At 45.9% G+C, this 19,204-nt stretch overlaps 1 protein-coding gene across 2 annotated transcripts; it reads right to left on the bottom strand.

The window, feature by feature from the left end:
- Positions 1-202: 202 nt before the first annotated feature.
- LOC109762470 (uncharacterized) lies at positions 203-8,578 on the bottom strand. Of its 2 annotated transcripts, XM_020321330.4 has the most exons (6): positions 5,592-8,578; positions 4,700-5,043; positions 3,922-4,562; positions 3,656-3,802; positions 2,790-2,894; positions 224-729 (listed from the first exon to the last, which is right to left on the bottom strand). In XM_020321330.4, exon 1 carries the CDS (start codon positions 8,444-8,446, stop codon positions 5,714-5,716), a length of 2,733 nt encoding a protein of 910 aa, XP_020176919.1. In that variant the 5' UTR covers positions 8,447-8,578; the 3' UTR covers positions 224-729; positions 2,790-2,894; positions 3,656-3,802; positions 3,922-4,562; positions 4,700-5,043; positions 5,592-5,713. The 2 variants fall into 2 exon arrangements, with proteins under 2 accessions (XP_020176918.1, XP_020176919.1); XM_020321329.4 differs by having other exon boundaries at positions 203-729; positions 3,656-4,562.
- Positions 8,579-19,204: the final 10,626 nt, after the last annotated feature.

Below are 19,204 nucleotides of genomic sequence, written 5' to 3'. Positions count from 1 at the left end.
GTGTGTTTAACCCTGGCCTCTGTGTAGACATTCATACATTATTAAGTTCAGAGTATCAAAGATCCATAGTATTTACATAAATGAAATGAAAAGGAGCTCAAAGCTTGAAGTTAGGAGCTCAAAGTGGCTTCTGCTATGTGGAAAGTATTGGTCAAAATTTAGTTGATTCTAGGCAAAAATAAAATAAAATGTGAACAGAAGATTCAGATTCTAAACAATGGAATTCCATATTATGAATAACTTCCATTTCCCTGTGGCATCCAAATATAAATATTGGAAATGGGATATTTTAGAAATGAAATTCAAGTCTAACAGATAGGTAGTAGATAAAGATTATGGGGCGCTAATAATATAGGTTAATCAGAACTACTACAATAAAGATGTGTAAAACACAACTAAAATTTACAATAACCGAATACCTGCATATATCAGTCATAGTAGAATTGCATGTCGAACTTAAAACATAGCTCGAAAATTCTTAGACAAGCACATCTTGAGAGCAATGACATCGAGCTTCTCATTTTCTCACCTCGTCACCCTCCTCTTCACATTGCTCCCTTTCTCTTCATAGTCCTCAACATCAACCTATGCCGCATTGTTCAGCGCTTCCCTGTCCCTCCTTTCCCTGCCCTCTAGTCATCTTCTCCCATCAAACAGCGGCCGATGCATAAGGGTTGGTGGGAAAAACCTCGAAGCAACAAGGAGCTTCCACTGCTCGGTTCCCATGATCTGAGAAAAAAAAAAAGGAAGTCCAAATGGGTGGCCTATGGCAGATCAATGCTCGTGTAGATAGAGCAGATATTTTGTATTTCAAATATGATGATGCACAATTTTGTCCTATGTCAAAATTCTCTACATTTCAGGAGTCCATAAAAAAAACTTGTTAATATCTACAACATCAATTATACTCCCTCCGTCTCAAAATAAGTGTCTCAAGGCTCTAGATATTGATATATTTTTTCTATAGGCTTTTGCTCAAATTCAAACAAGTCTGACCTAAGATAAAACTAGAAATTCGAATAATTTTGTAGAGAGAGTAGCAATGATCAGATGGAGCACCCCTCATCAAATGGGTAGATTGCATGGCACACACCATGATGCTCAGAAGTGTCAGATTGCACATCACTCACACCATGATTGCACGATCAGATGGTGGCAACCGATGGCGGTGCAGCATTTCATCGAACAGTGTAGGCGCCCTGGAATGCGTCATGGATGCTGGAGACACCAAGAAGCTTGTGGGCGGCACAACGGGCAAATCGATGTCGTGCACAGCTGAAGCTCCTGCGCCTATGTGAGTGATGCTCTGTAAGTCCACAGCGCCACGACCAATTGGATCACCTGCCGGGATGTGCGGGGAGCAGCAGTGCGATAGACCGAATCACCAGTCAAGCCATCGAGCATGAAGGTTGCTGACAGACGGACTGTCGGTGTCTTTTCAGAGTTGTTGCTGCTGCTGACTTGGGCGTAATCCAGAACACCATCCGACAACTAAGAGCAATACCTATCAGATGGCAAGTGGCAGCACTGGATTGGCCTCTCAAAATGATTTGACCACGTAGGTGAATCGTGCTGAAGTGAAGGTACCCAAAGAACTGGCCAGATGAACCCTAATAAAAGGCCAATCAACAGAAAGGAAGCTTCTACATCTCGCACTGATCAAGATCAACCTGGTCACTCTGGTCCTACGTCACCCAGAACGTGCAAATGTTTCCGATGTCTCCTATTCACATCTATTCTTGCATCTTCCTCATTCTTCTCTCGCGCTCTCTTTGATCCATTTATTTTACTACCACCTATTTGATGCAGGAAGTTAGTCCTACCAAGGCCCTCCCTTTTATCTGTTTATAAGACTACCACCTATTTGATGCGGTAAGTTAGTTCTAGCAACACTACCCCTCTGATCTAGTTATGTGCCTAGCACCTTTTTGATGCAGTAAGTTAGTGCAACCAACTCGCTGAAATGGCAGAGTGGAGCTATTCTGTTGCAGACGTATTGGTAATTTGGTATATATCATGACATAACCTTTCTCCCTTGAGTGAAGGTTGGTGTGGTATATATGTAAGAAAAGCATTGTGCACACATTTAGAGGTTCTTTGTGTAGTACTCTTCACTTTATAACTATTTTGCATATATGTGGTGCGCAGTTTTCACAACATACCACATATCAGCTAGCCACTAAACAAATGACTGAAAGAATGGCACATGGATCTAAAAAAAGTAGCTACCACTACCACAAAATCATCTTTGTTGATGTTTATTTATTACGCTAGATTTGTAATAAAAGTGTGCCATTGAGGAGATGGAGAAGGGCATCACAGAGTGTTCAAAGAATTAAGGCAGTGTTTAAAGAATTAAATTTGGAAACAAGAATTAATGTAAACTGAAGAATTCCTAGAATGAAAACTAACTCACGAATTGAACATGCATACTCAATCTCGGCTGCGAGAAAATGCTAGAAGATAAGTACAACGGTAGTGCAATTTTGCAAACAGGGGACAAAGGCTGATGAAATATTAATAAAAAATGAAAGACTGGCTGGAAAAAATATGATTGTAGCTCGCAAACTGAAGAATGAACAAACTTACTCAAACTGAAGAAAAAAAATGATTGTAGCTCACAAACAGAAGAATGAACAAACTTATTAGAGACTTATATCGGACTGAATGAAAGACCAAGCACATAACCCTTATCTCTGAATGATAACCCCTGACTCAACACGGACGAGAGACACACTGCAGACTGAGCATGGGAGTGGGGAGAGAGGAAGGGGAATGCACACCCTTACCTGTCTCGCCGGTGTGGACTGCTGCTGCCGCCCCCATGGCCTGCCCCACTCGCCATGCCTACTCCCTCCACCCCGGGACTCAGGCCAGGACGAACTGACATGTGGCTGAGTAGATACAAAGTAAAATTAAAAAAAAGGTCACCAATCGGCCCCACCCTCCAAACCAGGTCAGGTTTGCCAGAAAAGAAACCAGAAAACGAACCACCCCGAACACCGCAGACACGGACCAAGAAACAAAACGTGTACTGATAACTCAGCACACACAAGCTGAGATTCGGGCTGAGAATCCAACGGCTACAAAATTCGACTGAACCAATTTAAAAACAGCAAAAATGAATGTACTTCCCAAATTGACCGGCATATACTGTAGTTAGATCAACTGGACAAATGGATGCAAGTTTCTTTTTTTCTTTTTCTTTGCGCGGAAAAAATGGATGCACGTTTCAGGAGCCAACGGTAGCACACAGACCAATTGGGCCAACAACAGGAAATCTTTCTTTCTCCTAGTAGAAAAAACCCTTTCACTCAAAAAAAAAAAACCTGAACCTTCTCTCACACATTCTTTCTAGCTTCATCATGATCCATGATACCAACAAATGCAGTAAGAATGATCCACACAAAATCAAGCCCTCAGGAAACACTGTTGAAAGTTTGACAACACATCCCTCTTTGGAGTGGTGTGTGGGGGGTGTCTTGTGCCACTCAGTGGTTGTGATGGTTTTCACCTGGTTTTACATAATTAACTGGGCAATCTGGTTTTCGCCCGGCTTTCCCTAATTAACCGATCAACTCTTTTCTTCTTAATGAATGCAGGAATGCTGCCATCTAGAAAAAATAGGTTACTGGCTTGTTTTCTATAGACTAACCTGAAGTGTGGGGAGCAGCCTTGCAGTCCAGGACTCTATCTCCAAGGTCCAAGCGTGACCACACTTGTTCAATCTTCCATTCAGCTTCACAACTGTCATACCAGACCTGTGATCATCGACAGACTCAGATTCACCAATTAATGTATCCTGCACTCAGAAAAACCATCATCAGTTTCTATGGACACAGGTGCAGCATAGTTTTACAACTTTCTATCAAGTAGGGTTGTGCATAAAGAACCATAGACAATGAGGAACTCAATGACAACCTTCCGTGATGGCCTACTCATCACTTCTCTCTTACCACGCTTCTCTGTACTCTGCATGCTCTTAAGAGCATCTCACCAGTTTGCTGAAAAGTGTGCTAGACGACATAGGACTACATGAACATCTTGAAATACTGTACACCACAAAAAGGGCCTATCAATCCAGAGAATCAATGGATCAATACTAGGCACATGCATAAATAATGTAGATGTGTTTTTTTTTCCTATAAACTTGGTCAAACTTGAACAGGTTTGACTTAGAGACAAGATTAAGTGAGTAGTTCTTTCACAACATATGAACAGGAACATTTGCCTCACAAACAAGAAAAAGAAAACAGATTGCTCAATACTGCTGATAGCCTGACACCAAGAAAAAAACAATGAAATTATCCATGCTTCTCAGGTTAAACTGTTGAAGCGTATGCGTGATCATTTCTGGCTTTGCTTCTATATATGGAGGTCCGCCACAGTTTGTACAGGTAATGGATCTATTGTACATCAAACAAACTGTGCAGCCTGAGCAAACGAAGGAAACTTCAACAACAGATGCCTATATTATCTGCTTGGACTTCTTCCATTTCAGAAGGATGAGTGCAAAAATACCACAATAACAGAATTGTCTTATCAGGCTTCCAGCATAGTTCCTGGTAACAATGCAACAAATAGAATACGCTCAATCAGATCATGCTATATATCACAAGGCGACAATCCATAATAGAGAAACAACAAAAATGAATTATGAACAGGCATTGTGAGTAGTTTGCAAAACAAGAGACCTTACCCAGTTGCTCCATAACTAATGGATCACCACATCATCAGAAACCAGGAACAGTGGCGTTTGTACAGATGACCACACCATCAGAAATTAGGTTGGTCGTGGTGTAGAGACCATGATTACAGACACCATGTTCCTGTTAAAGATAAGTTGTACCATGCAGATGACTGCAACTGTAAAACCCTGGTTATGGTTGCCGAGCTTAGACTTTGACGAGCTGGAGCTACATATACTATGTCATGGCCAGATTCATCAACCGCAAAGCATGCTTCAGATTCATCAACCACCCCAACCATCACTAATTCATCCATTTCGCTGATATGCTCAAAACCTCAGGCATCGCCCTATCACTGTTATAAAGTGTAAATGACCATGTTATTCGATCAAAATAAAACTGTATCCCAAATTTTGTCTTGCTTTTCTTCCCAAATTTGACAGTGCAAAATTGTACTCCCTACATCCCAAAATAAGTGTCTCAACTTTAGTACAACCTTGTACTAAAGTTGTACTGAAGTTGAGACCCTTATTTTGGGACAGAGTGTATAGTTTCTGTTTACATGTTAAGAACTGAAGCTGCAAATAGTACGCGTTAAGCTTGATCTTCCTTATTTCATTCATTCCGGTTACAGTTAAAGGCAGCAAAAAAGAATCATTGAAATGAAGCACATAATTAGTCTATTTTGGAGTAACTGGAAGTCCTTATACTATGCAAAAGAGAGACTGTCATGGACAAAACAACACCAACAGCCGATAGTATACAAAAGCAGTTGCCCAGGGCAGTATAATCCACTGAGTTGTAATAACTGATACAGCATTGTCAGGTGAAAACCTAAACATGACAGGAAGTACAAGACCTACAGTTAGGTTTTGATTTCAAAAAAAAAGTTAGATTGTGCACCTGAAAGAAGAAATTCCATATTCTGGTAGCCCCAGATTGTCCACGCGGCAACTGCCAGGGCACTCCTATGTGAGTCAGACTACTCGGGTAAAGGATAACATTGGAAACGGTGACCCTAAACATCAGGTGTTCAGCAGTATAGTATCTCGCTTTCTGGTCATCAGAGAAGTTCCTAAGAAAAGAGCTCTGTATGTGCGCCAGTTCGGTTGCACCCCTTTCTTAATCATATCATTGTATATTCCCAAACCCTTCTCAAGTTCACCATTAACATTGCACCACCTTATCAAAATATTGTATGCTACAATATCAGGCTTCAATCCCTTGTACAGCATTTCATTCCAAAGCTCAAACGCTTTATTTGTATCACCCTTCTTGCAGAGCTCATGTATTACTGTAGAATAGCTAATGCAATCAGGAAAAAGACCATTTTCAGTACACTTACTAATAAGGTCAATTGCTTCTTGAATCTGCCCAACCTTACAGAACCCCTTGATCAATGTGTTCACTGTCACTATGTTAGCAAGAGAGCCTCGAAGCATGGCGAAATAAAGATCTTTAGCTTTCTCCAGTTTACCTTCAGTTGTAAAACAATCAAGAAAACAATTATAAGTATAATTGTTAGGAAGGAACTGACTGGATAACATTTCTTTACAGAGGACCTCTGCGCTGCTCAAATGCCCTGACTTGCAGAGATTATTTACTAAAACTGTGTATGTGATGGTATTTGGAAAGCAGCCATCAGCAATCATGTTATCCCAACAGTTTAAAGCTTGGACCATATTTCCTTCTTTTGAGTGCACATCAATCATGCATGTATGGAACACATTGTCTAGCCTGACACTTTTTTCTGTCATCTCCCTCAATAACACACATGATTTTTCTGTATCATGCTGTTTCAAGGCTGTATACACAATAATGGTAAAGCTGACAAGATCAAGATTGACTCCCTGCATTACCATCTCATTCCAGATATGGTACGCTTCGGTCAACCTTCCTTCTCTGCACAATCCATGCATAAGTGCGGTTAGGCTAAATTTGTTCAGCGGGCAGTTGTTTTCTAGGTCAGCAACAAATTCCTTTGCTTTCGACGCTCCACTGGTCAAGCATAATCCACTTATCAATGGTCTATACGTGTAATTGTCAGGTGTGAGGCCCCTATCCACCATTTGATCATATAGCTGGAATGCCTTTCTTATATTGCCTACCAGGCAATACCCTTCTATCATGACATTATAAGTTGCTTCATTTGGTACCAGGTTGCTGTCAATCATCTTATTAAACAACCGAGAAGCTTCATCCATCTTTTTATCCTTGCACAAACCATTGATAAGTGCTGTGAACGTATAAGTGTTCCATGCAACACCCTTCTCAGCCATCTCCTGGTGGATTGCCATGGCACTGGACAGATCCCCTTTTCTACAGAAACCAGCAATCAGTGGAGAATATGAAGCTGCATTTGGTGTCACTCCAATGTCAGTCATCTCACTCAGGAACCCCATCGCCCTGTCTAAATCATCCTGTTTGCAGCAACCATTAATCAAGGAATTGTACGGATAGACTGTCACTCTGACACCCTTGTCTCTCATCCTATCGAACATGTCAAGTGCATCCTCCATCATCCCCCTTTTCGAAAGTGAATGTATCAATATAGGATAAGTCACCTCATTTGGCTCCAGACCCCTGTCTACCATCTCACTGAAAAGCCGATCTGCCTCACAAAACATACCGCTCTTGCACAGGTTATCAAGCAATGCATTATATGCAAATATGTTGGGCACCATGCCCAACTCACCCAACTGACAAGCTAAGCTGAAAGCCTCCTGAACCTGCCCCCTCTTTCGTAGTCCATCAAGCATAAATGAGCAATTGGCCTCTGATGGCACAAACCCCAGCCTGGCCATGTCATAAGTCATTCTCAATGCCATTTCCAGCTCCTCTGCCCGACAAAACCCATACACGAGCGTACGGTAAGTCACTTCATCAGCTTTTATTCCTCTGGCCACCATGCTGTTCTTCACCTCCACTGCCTCCTGAATGCGATGATTCCTGCACAATCCATAGATCAATACATTGTACGGCACCACACTGACCTTGACCCCCTCATGATGCATCCTTGCCAGAAGCCCCTTGGCGCCGTCAAGATTTCTGGCCTCGCAGTAAGCCCGAATCCCAGCCGTGTAAACATGCTCGTCCAGGCGAGCACCAGACTGAAGCATTTCATCAAACAGGGCACGGGCAAGGGTGAACTGACGAATCTTGACAAGGGAAAACAATATGTGGGAGGCCGTGTACTGGTTGGGAGCGATGCCGGCGGCCAGGGACAGGTGAAGGACTGCGGCCGCGTCGCGGGCGCAGCGGAGGCGGAGGTAGGAGGAGGCGAGAAGCGAGGCGGCGGCGGCGGTGGCGCCGGGCGGGAAGGGGGAGAGGGAGGAGGCGTGGGAGAGGGAGGAGAAGGAGGTGGAGGCGGACGGGGAGGAGGACGCGAGGGAGAGCAGGAGGGAGGCGGCGTGCGGGGAGGGGAAGCGGGAGCGGGACGGCGAGGCGGAGGCGGAGGCGGAGATGAAGGAGAGCGCGAGGAGGGAGAGGCAGAGCGGGGAGACGAGGTGGGGAGGCAGCAGGAGGAGGAAGCGGCGGGAGAGGTCCGGGCGGGCGAGCGAGGCCGGCAGGAGGAGGAGCGAGGAGACGTGGGCCGGGGCTAGGCGGCTGCGCAGCAGCGGCGCCGCGAGCGCCGGCGGCCAGGCGGACGGCGCGGTGTGGTGGAGGAGGTCGGCGAGGAGCTTGACCATGCCGGAATGTGAGGTGGCGGGCGTGGGGTTGGGGTCTCCGGCGCTGTGCCGGGGTGGTGGTGGAGGCATCGGGCCGGCGGTGAGGATCGCCGGAGTGGGTGACGGTCGGGTGGTCAGCTGGACGAGTGGGGGTCGACTGCAGTGGGAGAATGAATCTGGGCTTCAGATGAAAAAATGAGAAGAAACGAAAATGGACCGCCCGATTAACGATAGACGGCATAGATTATAATGGATGGTTTGTCTAAAAAAAAGAAGGCTGGTCGTAATGGGAGTATCGTACAGTAGTAGAGTATCATGCATACGCATCTCTACTACTATTAAATACGGAGTATAAGCAAACATATTCATCGCTAAACGCACTCAGCCTAATCTACACATAACACTCTTAACCAATTATCCGCAAAAAAAACAATTATAGCCTCACAATCTGAATCTTTTGATTATGGGGGTGTTTGGTTCAGAAGTTTTAGGACTTTTTCTAGTCCCAGGGACTAATCAAAAAAGACTCTCTAGTAGAGTATTTTTCTAGTCCCTGTAGAAAAAGTCCCTCCCGTTTGGTTCCTAGGGACTTTTTCTAGTCTCTGCGACTAAAAAGTTCCTAAACCAAACAACCCATATCTAGCCGTCCATACTACACTAATCGTCAGCCAAGAGTGGGTTTAGCAATTTAAGAGTGCGGACGAAAACTCTGCCGTCCCGGTACGATCCGCGGCCGCGGCCCCAACAATCACGCGCGAAAAAAGGAAGCAGATCCAATCGAATCCCCTCGCCCTCAACCGAGCGCTGCACCTCCGGCTTTTGGCATGAGCCTTCTCTCCCTCCTCATCAGATTTGTCTTCGCCATCGAGAGGTGTTAAGGGAGGCGCCCGCGACGACGGCGGGGAGAAGCGGCGCATTGGCGGACAGCAGCGCATGTGCAGCACATAGCAACAGTGGCTGTAGGGGCACAGCGGACGAGCAGGTGGTGCGGCTGAGGGTGGGAGAAGGGAGGCTGGGCGGCGCCGGAGGCGGAGCTCGGCCGCGAGCGTGGCACGCAGAGCGCAGCGCCGCGTGAGCGCCCTGCAGCCGCATCACCTAGCGGCAACCCCGCCGCCACACTGCCCGCACGAGGGCAGAGCCACCGCATCGCCGAGCCACAGCCCGGCCGTTCCCGGCCGGAGCCCGGAGGTCGCCGACGCCTTTCCCAACTTTTGGGTCGGCACCATGATCGGACGCCTCCCTTTTGGTTAATATGATTCTATGAAATTGAACATTTCAGTAACGTTCTGCTGTGTGTTCACAACTTCACATTAATTCAGAAATTGTATCTATGAATCGACTTCATCCGATGCTGTGCTTCTCATGTTCCCTTGATAGGATTGCTGGATGGAAAGATGTTTTTGCTTTCAGGATTTCTGGTGTGTGTACGACCCTCTAAGTAACTCTTTTTCGTCTCATGCAGCAGCAGAGGCTTAGAGGAAGGCGCTGCAGCGTGGATGCACATGGGATGCTGCAGGTTAAAGTCCTTTTAGTTTGTTGATAATTCGTAAGTTATATAGCAGAAATAGAATTTAATTTGTGTATGGCGTGGATTCCAAAACTAATCTGCTTGTACCGAAGTACTCCCTTATACATAAATTTGCATGATGATTTTTTTTTTGCAAGATATATCTGCCAAAGAGGCAGGGTATGATGATTTTTATGGGCCTGTGCTGGCATGTCTGGGTATGTGGCCCAGCATGCCAACTGCGAGGCAGGGTGGGCCGGACTGAACGTTCCTGGGCATGAGGCCCAGGTAACATTGTTAGTCGCTATGGAGGACGTAGCCGCATGTGTCTCGCCGCCTTGTTCTCCTCCTGATCGATCTCCACCTGCGCCTCCGCCTAGGGTTCGTCGAGCTCGTGCGGTCCCCAGGCTTCGTACGTGTGGGACTGGCAGTGCTGCACGTATACCGCCCCTCGCTGCCATGGCTGGGAGGGGGGGGGGTCCAACTGGACCGAAGCCGCCGGTCGGCCGTGGTGGTGCTGCGGCTACTGGACAGGAGCAACTGGGCGCGGCTGGGAATGCGCCGGCCGGTGCGGGTCGCGGTTGCGGTGCGCCAGGTCTCAGACCTCCGGCGCCAGGGGCAAGTCACTAGTGCAGAACAGGCCTTTATCACCGGTTCGTAAGGGCCTTTGGTGCCGGTTCTGCAACCGGCACTATGGAGTGGAGACTAAAGGCTCCCCCTTTAGTACCGGTTCGGCACGAACCGGCGCTAAAGTGCCACCACCTGGCACGAGCCAGGCCCGGGTGCTGGTAGACCATTAGTACCGGTTGGTAGCACCAACCAGTATTAAATGTTGGGGGGGGTTTTGGTTTTAATTTTTATTTTTCATTAATTTTGTGTTTTTCATTTAATTCTTTTTTGTTTGCTTGTATTTTACGATACTACATATTGTACACGTTATGCATATATATAAATAGATTTTCTCGTAGAACTGATCATATATATATAATCGAATGTCTCACAACCACCATTAATTATTCACACATACACATGTATATATATACAATTTCTCCTACATGTTGCCTTGGTGCCTTCGGAGCACGATGACAAGTGGTTCATGGGGGCGGTAGCGGGAATAGTATTCTCCTTTGGAATCTATGACCTGGTCGAGCAAAAATCCCGTTATTTCCTCTTGAAGTGCTCGTATGCGCTCCTCTGATAGGAGCTTGTCCCGCACCTCTTTGAACTGTTAAGAAGGAGATCAATATGCATGTGTATTAGTTGTGTGACTAGATATCGACAATCATGTAAGATTTATGAATAGTGTTCTGGCAAACGTACCCAGTCCTGTCTATCAGATCTGCTCCTTTCGGACGCCATCATGCGAATGTTCTCGCAAACGTAGTATGCATACACTTCAGTCCCCGGCGCCTGCTTCAGGGCCTTTACGACAATAGAATTTAATCAGATAATAATTAATCAAGCATGTTAATTAATTAATGGTATTGAAACAAGAATTAAAGAGATGGTAGCTAGCTAGCTAGTACTACTTAATTATTTACCTTGGGTCGATACCAACATAGCTTTTGTCGCCATTTTCCTGGAGTCACCTTGATGTACTTTGCCCAAGCCCTGCCCGCCGGCAAAGAAAACTAATAAAGGGGTTATTAAAAATAGTTCATATCAGGAAATGACGAACTAAATAGGCCGAGATATAGTTAATAATGATTGAAATTACCTGTCGACTATCCCCTTCACGATGCTGTAGTCACTAATTTTTTTAAGTAGTGAGTCCAGTACTTCAACTTTTCCTTCGTCAACTTTAATGTCTAACAAGATCCAGTGGAAGCTGCATGCGCATACGTTTGCATGTATAAATTAAGCAGGCATGTGCATAACACTAATCAACTATAACCCTAAACCCTATACACTTATTAACATCTAGCTAGTAAGCAAAAACAGAATTTGTAGTACAAGACAGTGTGACACACTCGAAGTTGTAAGGAAGTAGTATATCTTCATTGCTATTGAGGCGCTTCAAGAACTCTAGCATGCATTTCTCTACATCTTGTCTACACCATTCCAATTTCCATGTGTATTCATTAACGGTATTTGGGTCAATGAACCCAATGCCATAGCGTCCAGCTTTTTTCATTTCATACATCTTCATCCTGCATAATACCACAGAAAAGAATATATAGTGAGGATATATAATTACAGGTAATTAATGATCAATCAATGAGCACTAGAGCTAGCTTGAGACTTAAATTACAGAAAGAAATCACTTACAGACAATAGCAACTGACGATAGATTTGTCGAGTGCATCTTGATTGAATAACTGAAATAGTTCTGAATACTCAACGGCTCCTCGACTTGCACCATGAGGGACTCTCGATTGGAAATCTTGCTAATTTTCATGTACCAATCATGCAATTCATACATTCTTGTTGGGAGGTTCTTGACCTCCTCGGGCTCGACCAAAGGTTGGCCCCGGACATATTTCCGTTTTATTTCCTCCTCTCTAAGCGGAGGCATGGGCTCGATCTCGAGGAGTTGTCCAACAGTGATCTTGAGCATTTCAGCCTGCATTATATGCTCCTCGGTTATTACCACATCGCCCAGCTCGGGAACGTAAACGGTTTGCCCACAATAATATTGGGCGCGCGTACTCTCATGTGTTGTTGGCACAACAAGCGGGGGGTCGATTGCGCCGCCTGTTCTCCCAGCTGGGGAACGGTTTTCCCGCATTTTTTGACAGCTGCTTGTTGGCTCAAGCTCGAGCTCGCTTCTTTCTGTAGTCGTGCTCGATGTGCCTTCCTGATTTGGCGCTCATAGTCTGAGTCAACAGGCTTGGGAGCTGGTGGTCTAGCCATACGAATGAAGTGGTCAATCTTTTCCTCAGGCACTTTCTCCCTCGGCGGCGTTGCCGGTTTCGGTCAAAAATGAGCGTCCACTTCGGCCCGCACTATTGCATCGTTTTGCTCCTCGGTCATGTCGTAAGGCCTCTGAGGAAGAGGAGCGAGGCTGCTTGGACCATATTTATATCGCTTGTCTTCGCCTGTACTTTCTGTACTACCTCGACTCGTACCACTACGCACCATAGCTGCGGCGTGTCTCTTCTGCGATTGCTTAGGCGGCGGAGACGGCTGACATGGCTTAGTTGGAGCAGGAGGAGTGGCCTAACGCTGTGCCGGACTTGAAGCAGGAGGTGTGGCCTGACACGGTGTCGGACTTGAAGCAGGAGGTGTGGCCTGACGCTGTGCCGGACTTGAAGCTGGAGGTGTGGCCTGACACGGTGTCAGACTTGAAACGGGAGGAGTGGCCTGACGCTGTGCCGGACTTGAAGCAGGAGTCTGCTCACGCGTTCGTGGACTTGGAGGAGCGGGAGTCTGCTGACACGGTGGCGGACTTCGAGGAGGAGTCGGCAGACGCGGTGTCGGTGGACTTCGAAAGATGATGCAATCCTTTTTCCATAGGATGAAACGATGTATGGCCTCTCCCAGTGTTTGCTCGTCGTCACCTCCAGGAATGTCAAGCTCTAGCCCTGAATATGGGCCCACCACCTCATCAACCAAGACACGAGCATAGCCCGCTGGAATCGGGGCGCAATGGAAGGTTGCTTCGGGGGTAATTGTAAAAGCAACATCGTTCGCCACCTTCATGGATATGTTCTTCATTTTGAAGTGTAGCTCACAGTTAGTGTTCTCTATGATGTCATCCACAGGGTATGTATCCAGCAGTGTGTCGCCCGGGGCGGAACCAACGCTTGCTACTGCCGCTGCTGAGACCCCCTTTCCTGGCTAAGTGAGTCGATCTGCTGCTGCTGCTGCTGGAATTTGAGTGCCAAGTCCGCGTGCCTTGCTTCTAGGCCTTGAAGGCGTTCCGCGTCCTGCTTCCTCTGCTCCTCCTCCAGCTTCCTCTTCTTCTCCTCCTCCATCTTCTTTTTTGCACGGTTCATGTAGTCGTCGTTCCATTCCGAAAAGCCGTCATACCAGGGAATAACGCCCTTGCCTCGTGTTCTTCTCGGGTGTTCAGGATTTCCCAGGGCGCGCGTAAGCTCGCCGTTCTCTCTGTTGGGCGTGAACACCCCCTTTCGAGCATCTTCTATTGTGTCAAGTAACTTTTGTTCTGCTCCTTTTAGACTTGCCTTCTTCGAAACCAGGCCTGTCTTCGGGTCCAACGCCCCCCATGCGCATAGAACCAAGTTCTGCACCTGGGGGGCCAGCTCCTAGTAACCGGAGTGACAACTGCATCCTCCATCTCTTGCTCAAACTTATCCCACTTAGGCATTGCCACCGCGTAGCCACCTGGACCCAGCCTATGGAACTGCGTCTTTTTTGCGGCATTGGCCTTGTTTTTTCTTGACCGTTCCTTAGATAATTTTGATTCCTTGAATTTCACAAAAGCGGGCCAGTGTTCTCTTTGCTTCTCCAGTGTTCCCTTGAATTATGGAGTCTTCCTTTCTGCAGCGAGGTAGTTGGCCCATACAGTTTTCTTGTGGGTGTTGAATGCAATTGCCATCTTCTTAAGAGCAGCGTCCTTCACTTTCTGCACATCTGCATCAGTGAAATAATCTGGTAGGGTGAAATGTTCCATCAGAGATTCCCAAAGCTTTTGTTTTGCTCTGTCGTCGACCCAAGTAACATCTGGGCGTTTAGTTTTTGGCTCTTTCCATTCTTGAATGGAGATCGGGAGTTGGTCCTTCACAAGAACTCCGCACTGACGAACGAACTTGCTCGCAATGTTCTTAGGCGTGAGGGGTTCGCCACTAGCTTTGATGGAATCGATGTTGTACTTTACACCCTCCTTCAACTTTTTGCTCGGGCCGCGCTTTGTCCTGCTGTCTGTAGAAGCAGATTTGCTCGATCCGGAGGGCTGAAAGAAGAAAGATCAATTCGTTAATATATCTTCAAATAAAAAAACATGTGATGATCACTAGATGCCTGCTTATATAAATATACCTCGCTGGTAGTCTTTGTTATTTCAAGATCAACATTGTATTCGTCATCATAATCATTGTCTGCGTCATCATAATCATAATCATAGTTCATGACTTCATCAGCTCGGTCATCGAGATCGAATATCTTATCATCACCCTCCCCGGTATTGTTCAGATATTGGGAGCCGTCATTTGCTTCATTCAGATCATCTGGCCTGCTAGGGCTGCGTATGATCTCGAACAGGGCCTCTTCTCCCTCTCTGCCGGTATTGTCCGCCATAGCTTTTATTTAACTAATACAGAAGAAATATAAAACAATTTAGTATTCAAATTACAATGCATGGATGCAATCAATAAGGAAAAACTGAATCATATAGTACATAATATGCATCGTCTCGAATAATATATAATCTCGAATACATCGTCTTGAATAATATATAATCTCGAATACATCGTCTCGAATAATATATAATCTCGAATACATCGTCTCAAATAATATATAATCTCGAATACATCACTGGCTAGGTAGCTAATAAATATCGAATACTATAGAAGAATCTAGGCCACTGACACGACGACGCACCACCTCCGGCGGGGCCAGCTCCCTCTGCACCGAATGTGGCCCACGCGAACGCCACCAAAGGAGATCAGGGTCGACGACGGGACCCGAGGCCGGGTTCCTCACCAAGCGTCGCGCCCCTCCAGGTAGCACCTCCCAGTGCCAGCCCGGCGGAGCCCAATCCTGGACATGGGTCCTCTGAAGCAGGACGTCGTCGCGAACGGGTCGACGGCGAGGATGCGGGCCGGGCATCGTCGACAACAAATACTATATGCCGCAAAAGTAAAGTAACATTTTTTAAATGATTGGATTGTGATTTCTTATATGCAAATTCTAAATTTTATAACTAAAAATATAATAAACTAAAAAAACATCGACCATATCTAAAACTAACATTTCTAACATTTCTATAACTAAATTGTATAACTAATTTTTCTTTAACATTTCTATATAACAAACATTTCTATAACATTAATATAGAAAAAACTAACATTTCTATATATAACTAACATTTCTATAACATTAATACAGAAAAAACAGAAAAAACTAAATACTAATAACTAATAACAGAAAAACTAAAAATAGAAAAACTAAAAACTAAAAACAGAACAAAAATTGTGTATGTGTGTGTGTATGGTGTGTGTGTGTGTGTGTGTGTGTGTGTGTATGTGTTGTGTGTGCAGGCGACGGCGAGTCAAGGCGACGGCGCCGGCGGCGCGCGCGGCGGCTTCGATTGGAGGGAGAGGAGAGGGGGGGACAGAGGCTCACAGCGCGGGCGAGGTCGAGGCGACGGCGACGGCGACGCGAGCCGATGCGGGGACGGGGACGCGGGCCGGTGCGGGGATGGGGACGGGCCGGCGACGTGGACGGCGCGACGAGGACGGGGGCGGCGCGGAGTCGACGGGGACGGGGCGACGGCGACGGCGACGGCGCGGGACGAGGCGGCGGCGATGAAGCAGGGAGAAGTGGGAGGAAACTGACGAAATTTTCGTAAGTGTTTCTTATATAGGATGGTCCTTTAGTACCGGTTGGAGCCACCAACCGGTACTAAAGGTCGATTTTGGCCAGGCCAAGCGGCGGGAAGCGCCCACCTTTAGAACCGGGTGGTGGCACCAACCGGTACTAAAGGCCCACCCTTTAGTACCGGTTGGTGCCACCACCCGGTACTAAAGGGTGTGCGCTGCCAGGCGAGGGGCGCAGAAGTTTAGTCCCACCTCGCTAGTTGAGGAGCGCCAGGACCAGTTTATAAGCCCCGACGCGGGCACTGCATTGAGCTCCTCTCAATAGCAGGCCTTCTGGGCCTACCTCTCCTACTCTGCCTGTGGGCCTACTGGGCTTGCGGGCCTGCATCCTGGCCCAACTACAGGTTGGGTTTCTAGTCGTATGCAGGCCGCTCTGGCCCAGTAGATGGGCTTTTTTATTTTCTTATTTTTTACTTTATTTATTTTTGGTTTATTTATTTTTGAGTTGTTTTTTGCTGTATTTAGAGTTTCTTTGGGAATATTTTTGCTTTAGGTACAAAAAATTACAAACTTTCTGTTAGTGCGGGTAGTTTACAAATTTGAATAGTTTACATTTTGAATTATTTGAAATTTGTGTGAATCACTAGTTTGTGAATAACTTAACTTTGAAAATAGATTTTCAGTGATTCTTTTTTCTTATGTTTAATATTAGTGTGTTTTATCATTATATTCAATTCGGTAATGCTTAGGTTATTTAAAAAATGAAATCCCTTTGTAACGGATGAGTTTTCGTCCGAAACCCTGATACTTCGAAAGAGATTGTCCATTTTATACACGAAGTGCATCCAGTTTTTGCGGTAACCCTCTCTACTTTTTTGCACATGCTATGTGCGTGAAATTATGATACCATGCCAACTTTCAACCTTTTCTGAGTTCATTTGAAATGCTTTTCAATTTTAGGGTCATTTAGCTGAAAAAATCAGTAAATGCATGAAAGAATTTGTTTGCACATAAAATTTCTTCGCGTTTCATATGCCAAAACACATAACTACCCTAACTATTACAGAGATTCCCTCCTGGGTGTGAAACACAGAAGAAAGTGATGATAGTGAAGCCGATCACATCCTAGATCTTTGGGTGTGAAAATTTTTCTTCGCGTATGTCCCTTTGCGCATAGCCATGGAAAATCTTCGTCATTTAACTGGATGCTCGGGTCAATATTCACTGTGAATGGAGCAATTTCATCAAACTTTTCCTAATCTTCTGACATGTCTGTCTTGTCATCCACTCCCACGATGTTTCTCTTCCCAGAAAGAACTATGTGGCGCTTTGGCTCATCGTATGATGCATTCGCTTCCTTATCTTTTCTTTTTCTCGGCTTGGTAGACATATCCTTCACATAGAAAACCTGTGCCACATCATTAGCTAGGACGAATGGTTCGTCTGCATACGCAAGATTGTTGAGATCCACTGTTGTCATTCCATACCGCGGGTCTTCCGTTACCCCATATCGTGTCATATTGACCCATTTGCACCGAAACAAAGGGACCTTCAAATCACGTCCATAGTCAAGTTCCCATATCTCCTCTATGTAACCATAATATGTTTCCTTTCCCGTCTTGGTTGTTGCATCAAAGCGGACACCACTGTTTTGGTTGGTGCTCTTCTTATCTTGGGCGATCGTGTAAAATGTATTACCATTTATCTCGTACCCTTTGAAAGTCATTATATTCAAAGATGATAACTGGGACAGCGAGTACAGGTCATCTTCAATAGAGGCGTCATGCATGGTACGTGTCTGCAACCAACCGGCGAAACTCCTGGTTTGTTCACGTGTAATCCAGTCATCAGACCGCTCCGGGTGTTTGGAGCGTAGAAAATTCTTGTGTTCGTCCATATACGGAGCCACCAAGGCGGAATTCTGTATAACTGTGTAGTGTGCTTCAGTGAGAGAATGTCCGTCCATACATATTTTTTGATTCCCTCCTAGCGTGCCTTTTCCATCCAGTCTGCCCTTATGCCGCGATTCAGGAACACCAATCGGCTTAAGGTCAGGAATAAAGTCAATACAAAACTCAATGACCTCCTCATTTTCATGGCCCTTGGAGATGCTTCCTTCTGGCCTAGCACGGTTATGAACATATTTCTTTAAGACTCCCATGAACCTCTCAAAGGGGAACATATTGTGTAGAAATACAGGACCCAAAACGCTAATCTCTTCGCATAGGTGAACTAGGACGTGCGTCATGATGTTGAAGAAGGATGGTGGGAACACCAACTCGAAACTGACAAGACATTGCACCAAATCATTCTCTAACCTTGGTATGATTTCTGGATCGATTACCTTCTGAGAGATTGCATCACTACTAGAAAAAGGGCTATAGATGGGATTGACACTAATGGCGCACCAACTCTAAGAAGAGCACCAACTCTAAGAAGAGCACCAATAGATAAAAAAGACAAGATGCTGAGTCACCCTAAGGATGCGAGCCAGTGGCAAGCGTTGAACTTCGAAGACCTAGAATTTGGGAACGATCCAAGGAACATCGTGCTGGGCGCGAGCACCGATGGAGTCAATCCGTTTGGCAGCCAGAGAAGCACACATAGCACCTGGCCTGTGTTTGTGTGGATGTACAACCTTCCCCCCTGGTTGTGCATGAAGAGGAAGTACATTCACATGAGTATGCTAATTGAAGGACTGAAACAACCAGGGAACGACATCAATCTGTATCTGGGGCTGCTGAAAGAGGAGCTTGACACGCTGTGGAAAACGCCAGCCAATACGTGGGACGCTGCAGAGAAAGAATATTTCCGTATGAGAGCCGCGCTGCTCACGACGGTGCACGACTATCTCGGTTACGGATATGTCGCGGGGCAGGTGGTCCACGGATTTTCTGGATG

Source organism: Aegilops tauschii, chromosome 3 (genome assembly GCF_002575655.3).
Source record: "Aegilops tauschii subsp. strangulata cultivar AL8/78 chromosome 3, Aet v6.0, whole genome shotgun sequence".
Lineage (NCBI taxonomy): Eukaryota > Viridiplantae > Streptophyta > Magnoliopsida > Poales > Poaceae > Aegilops > Aegilops tauschii.
This window is presented reverse-complemented; position numbering and strand designations above follow the sequence as displayed.

What these genes read in the sequence shown, in the direction of transcription:
- LOC109762470 (XM_020321329.4), bottom strand. Translation starts at nt 8,446, where the DNA reads ATGCCTCCACCACCACCCCGGCACAGCGCCGGAGACCCCAACCCCACG.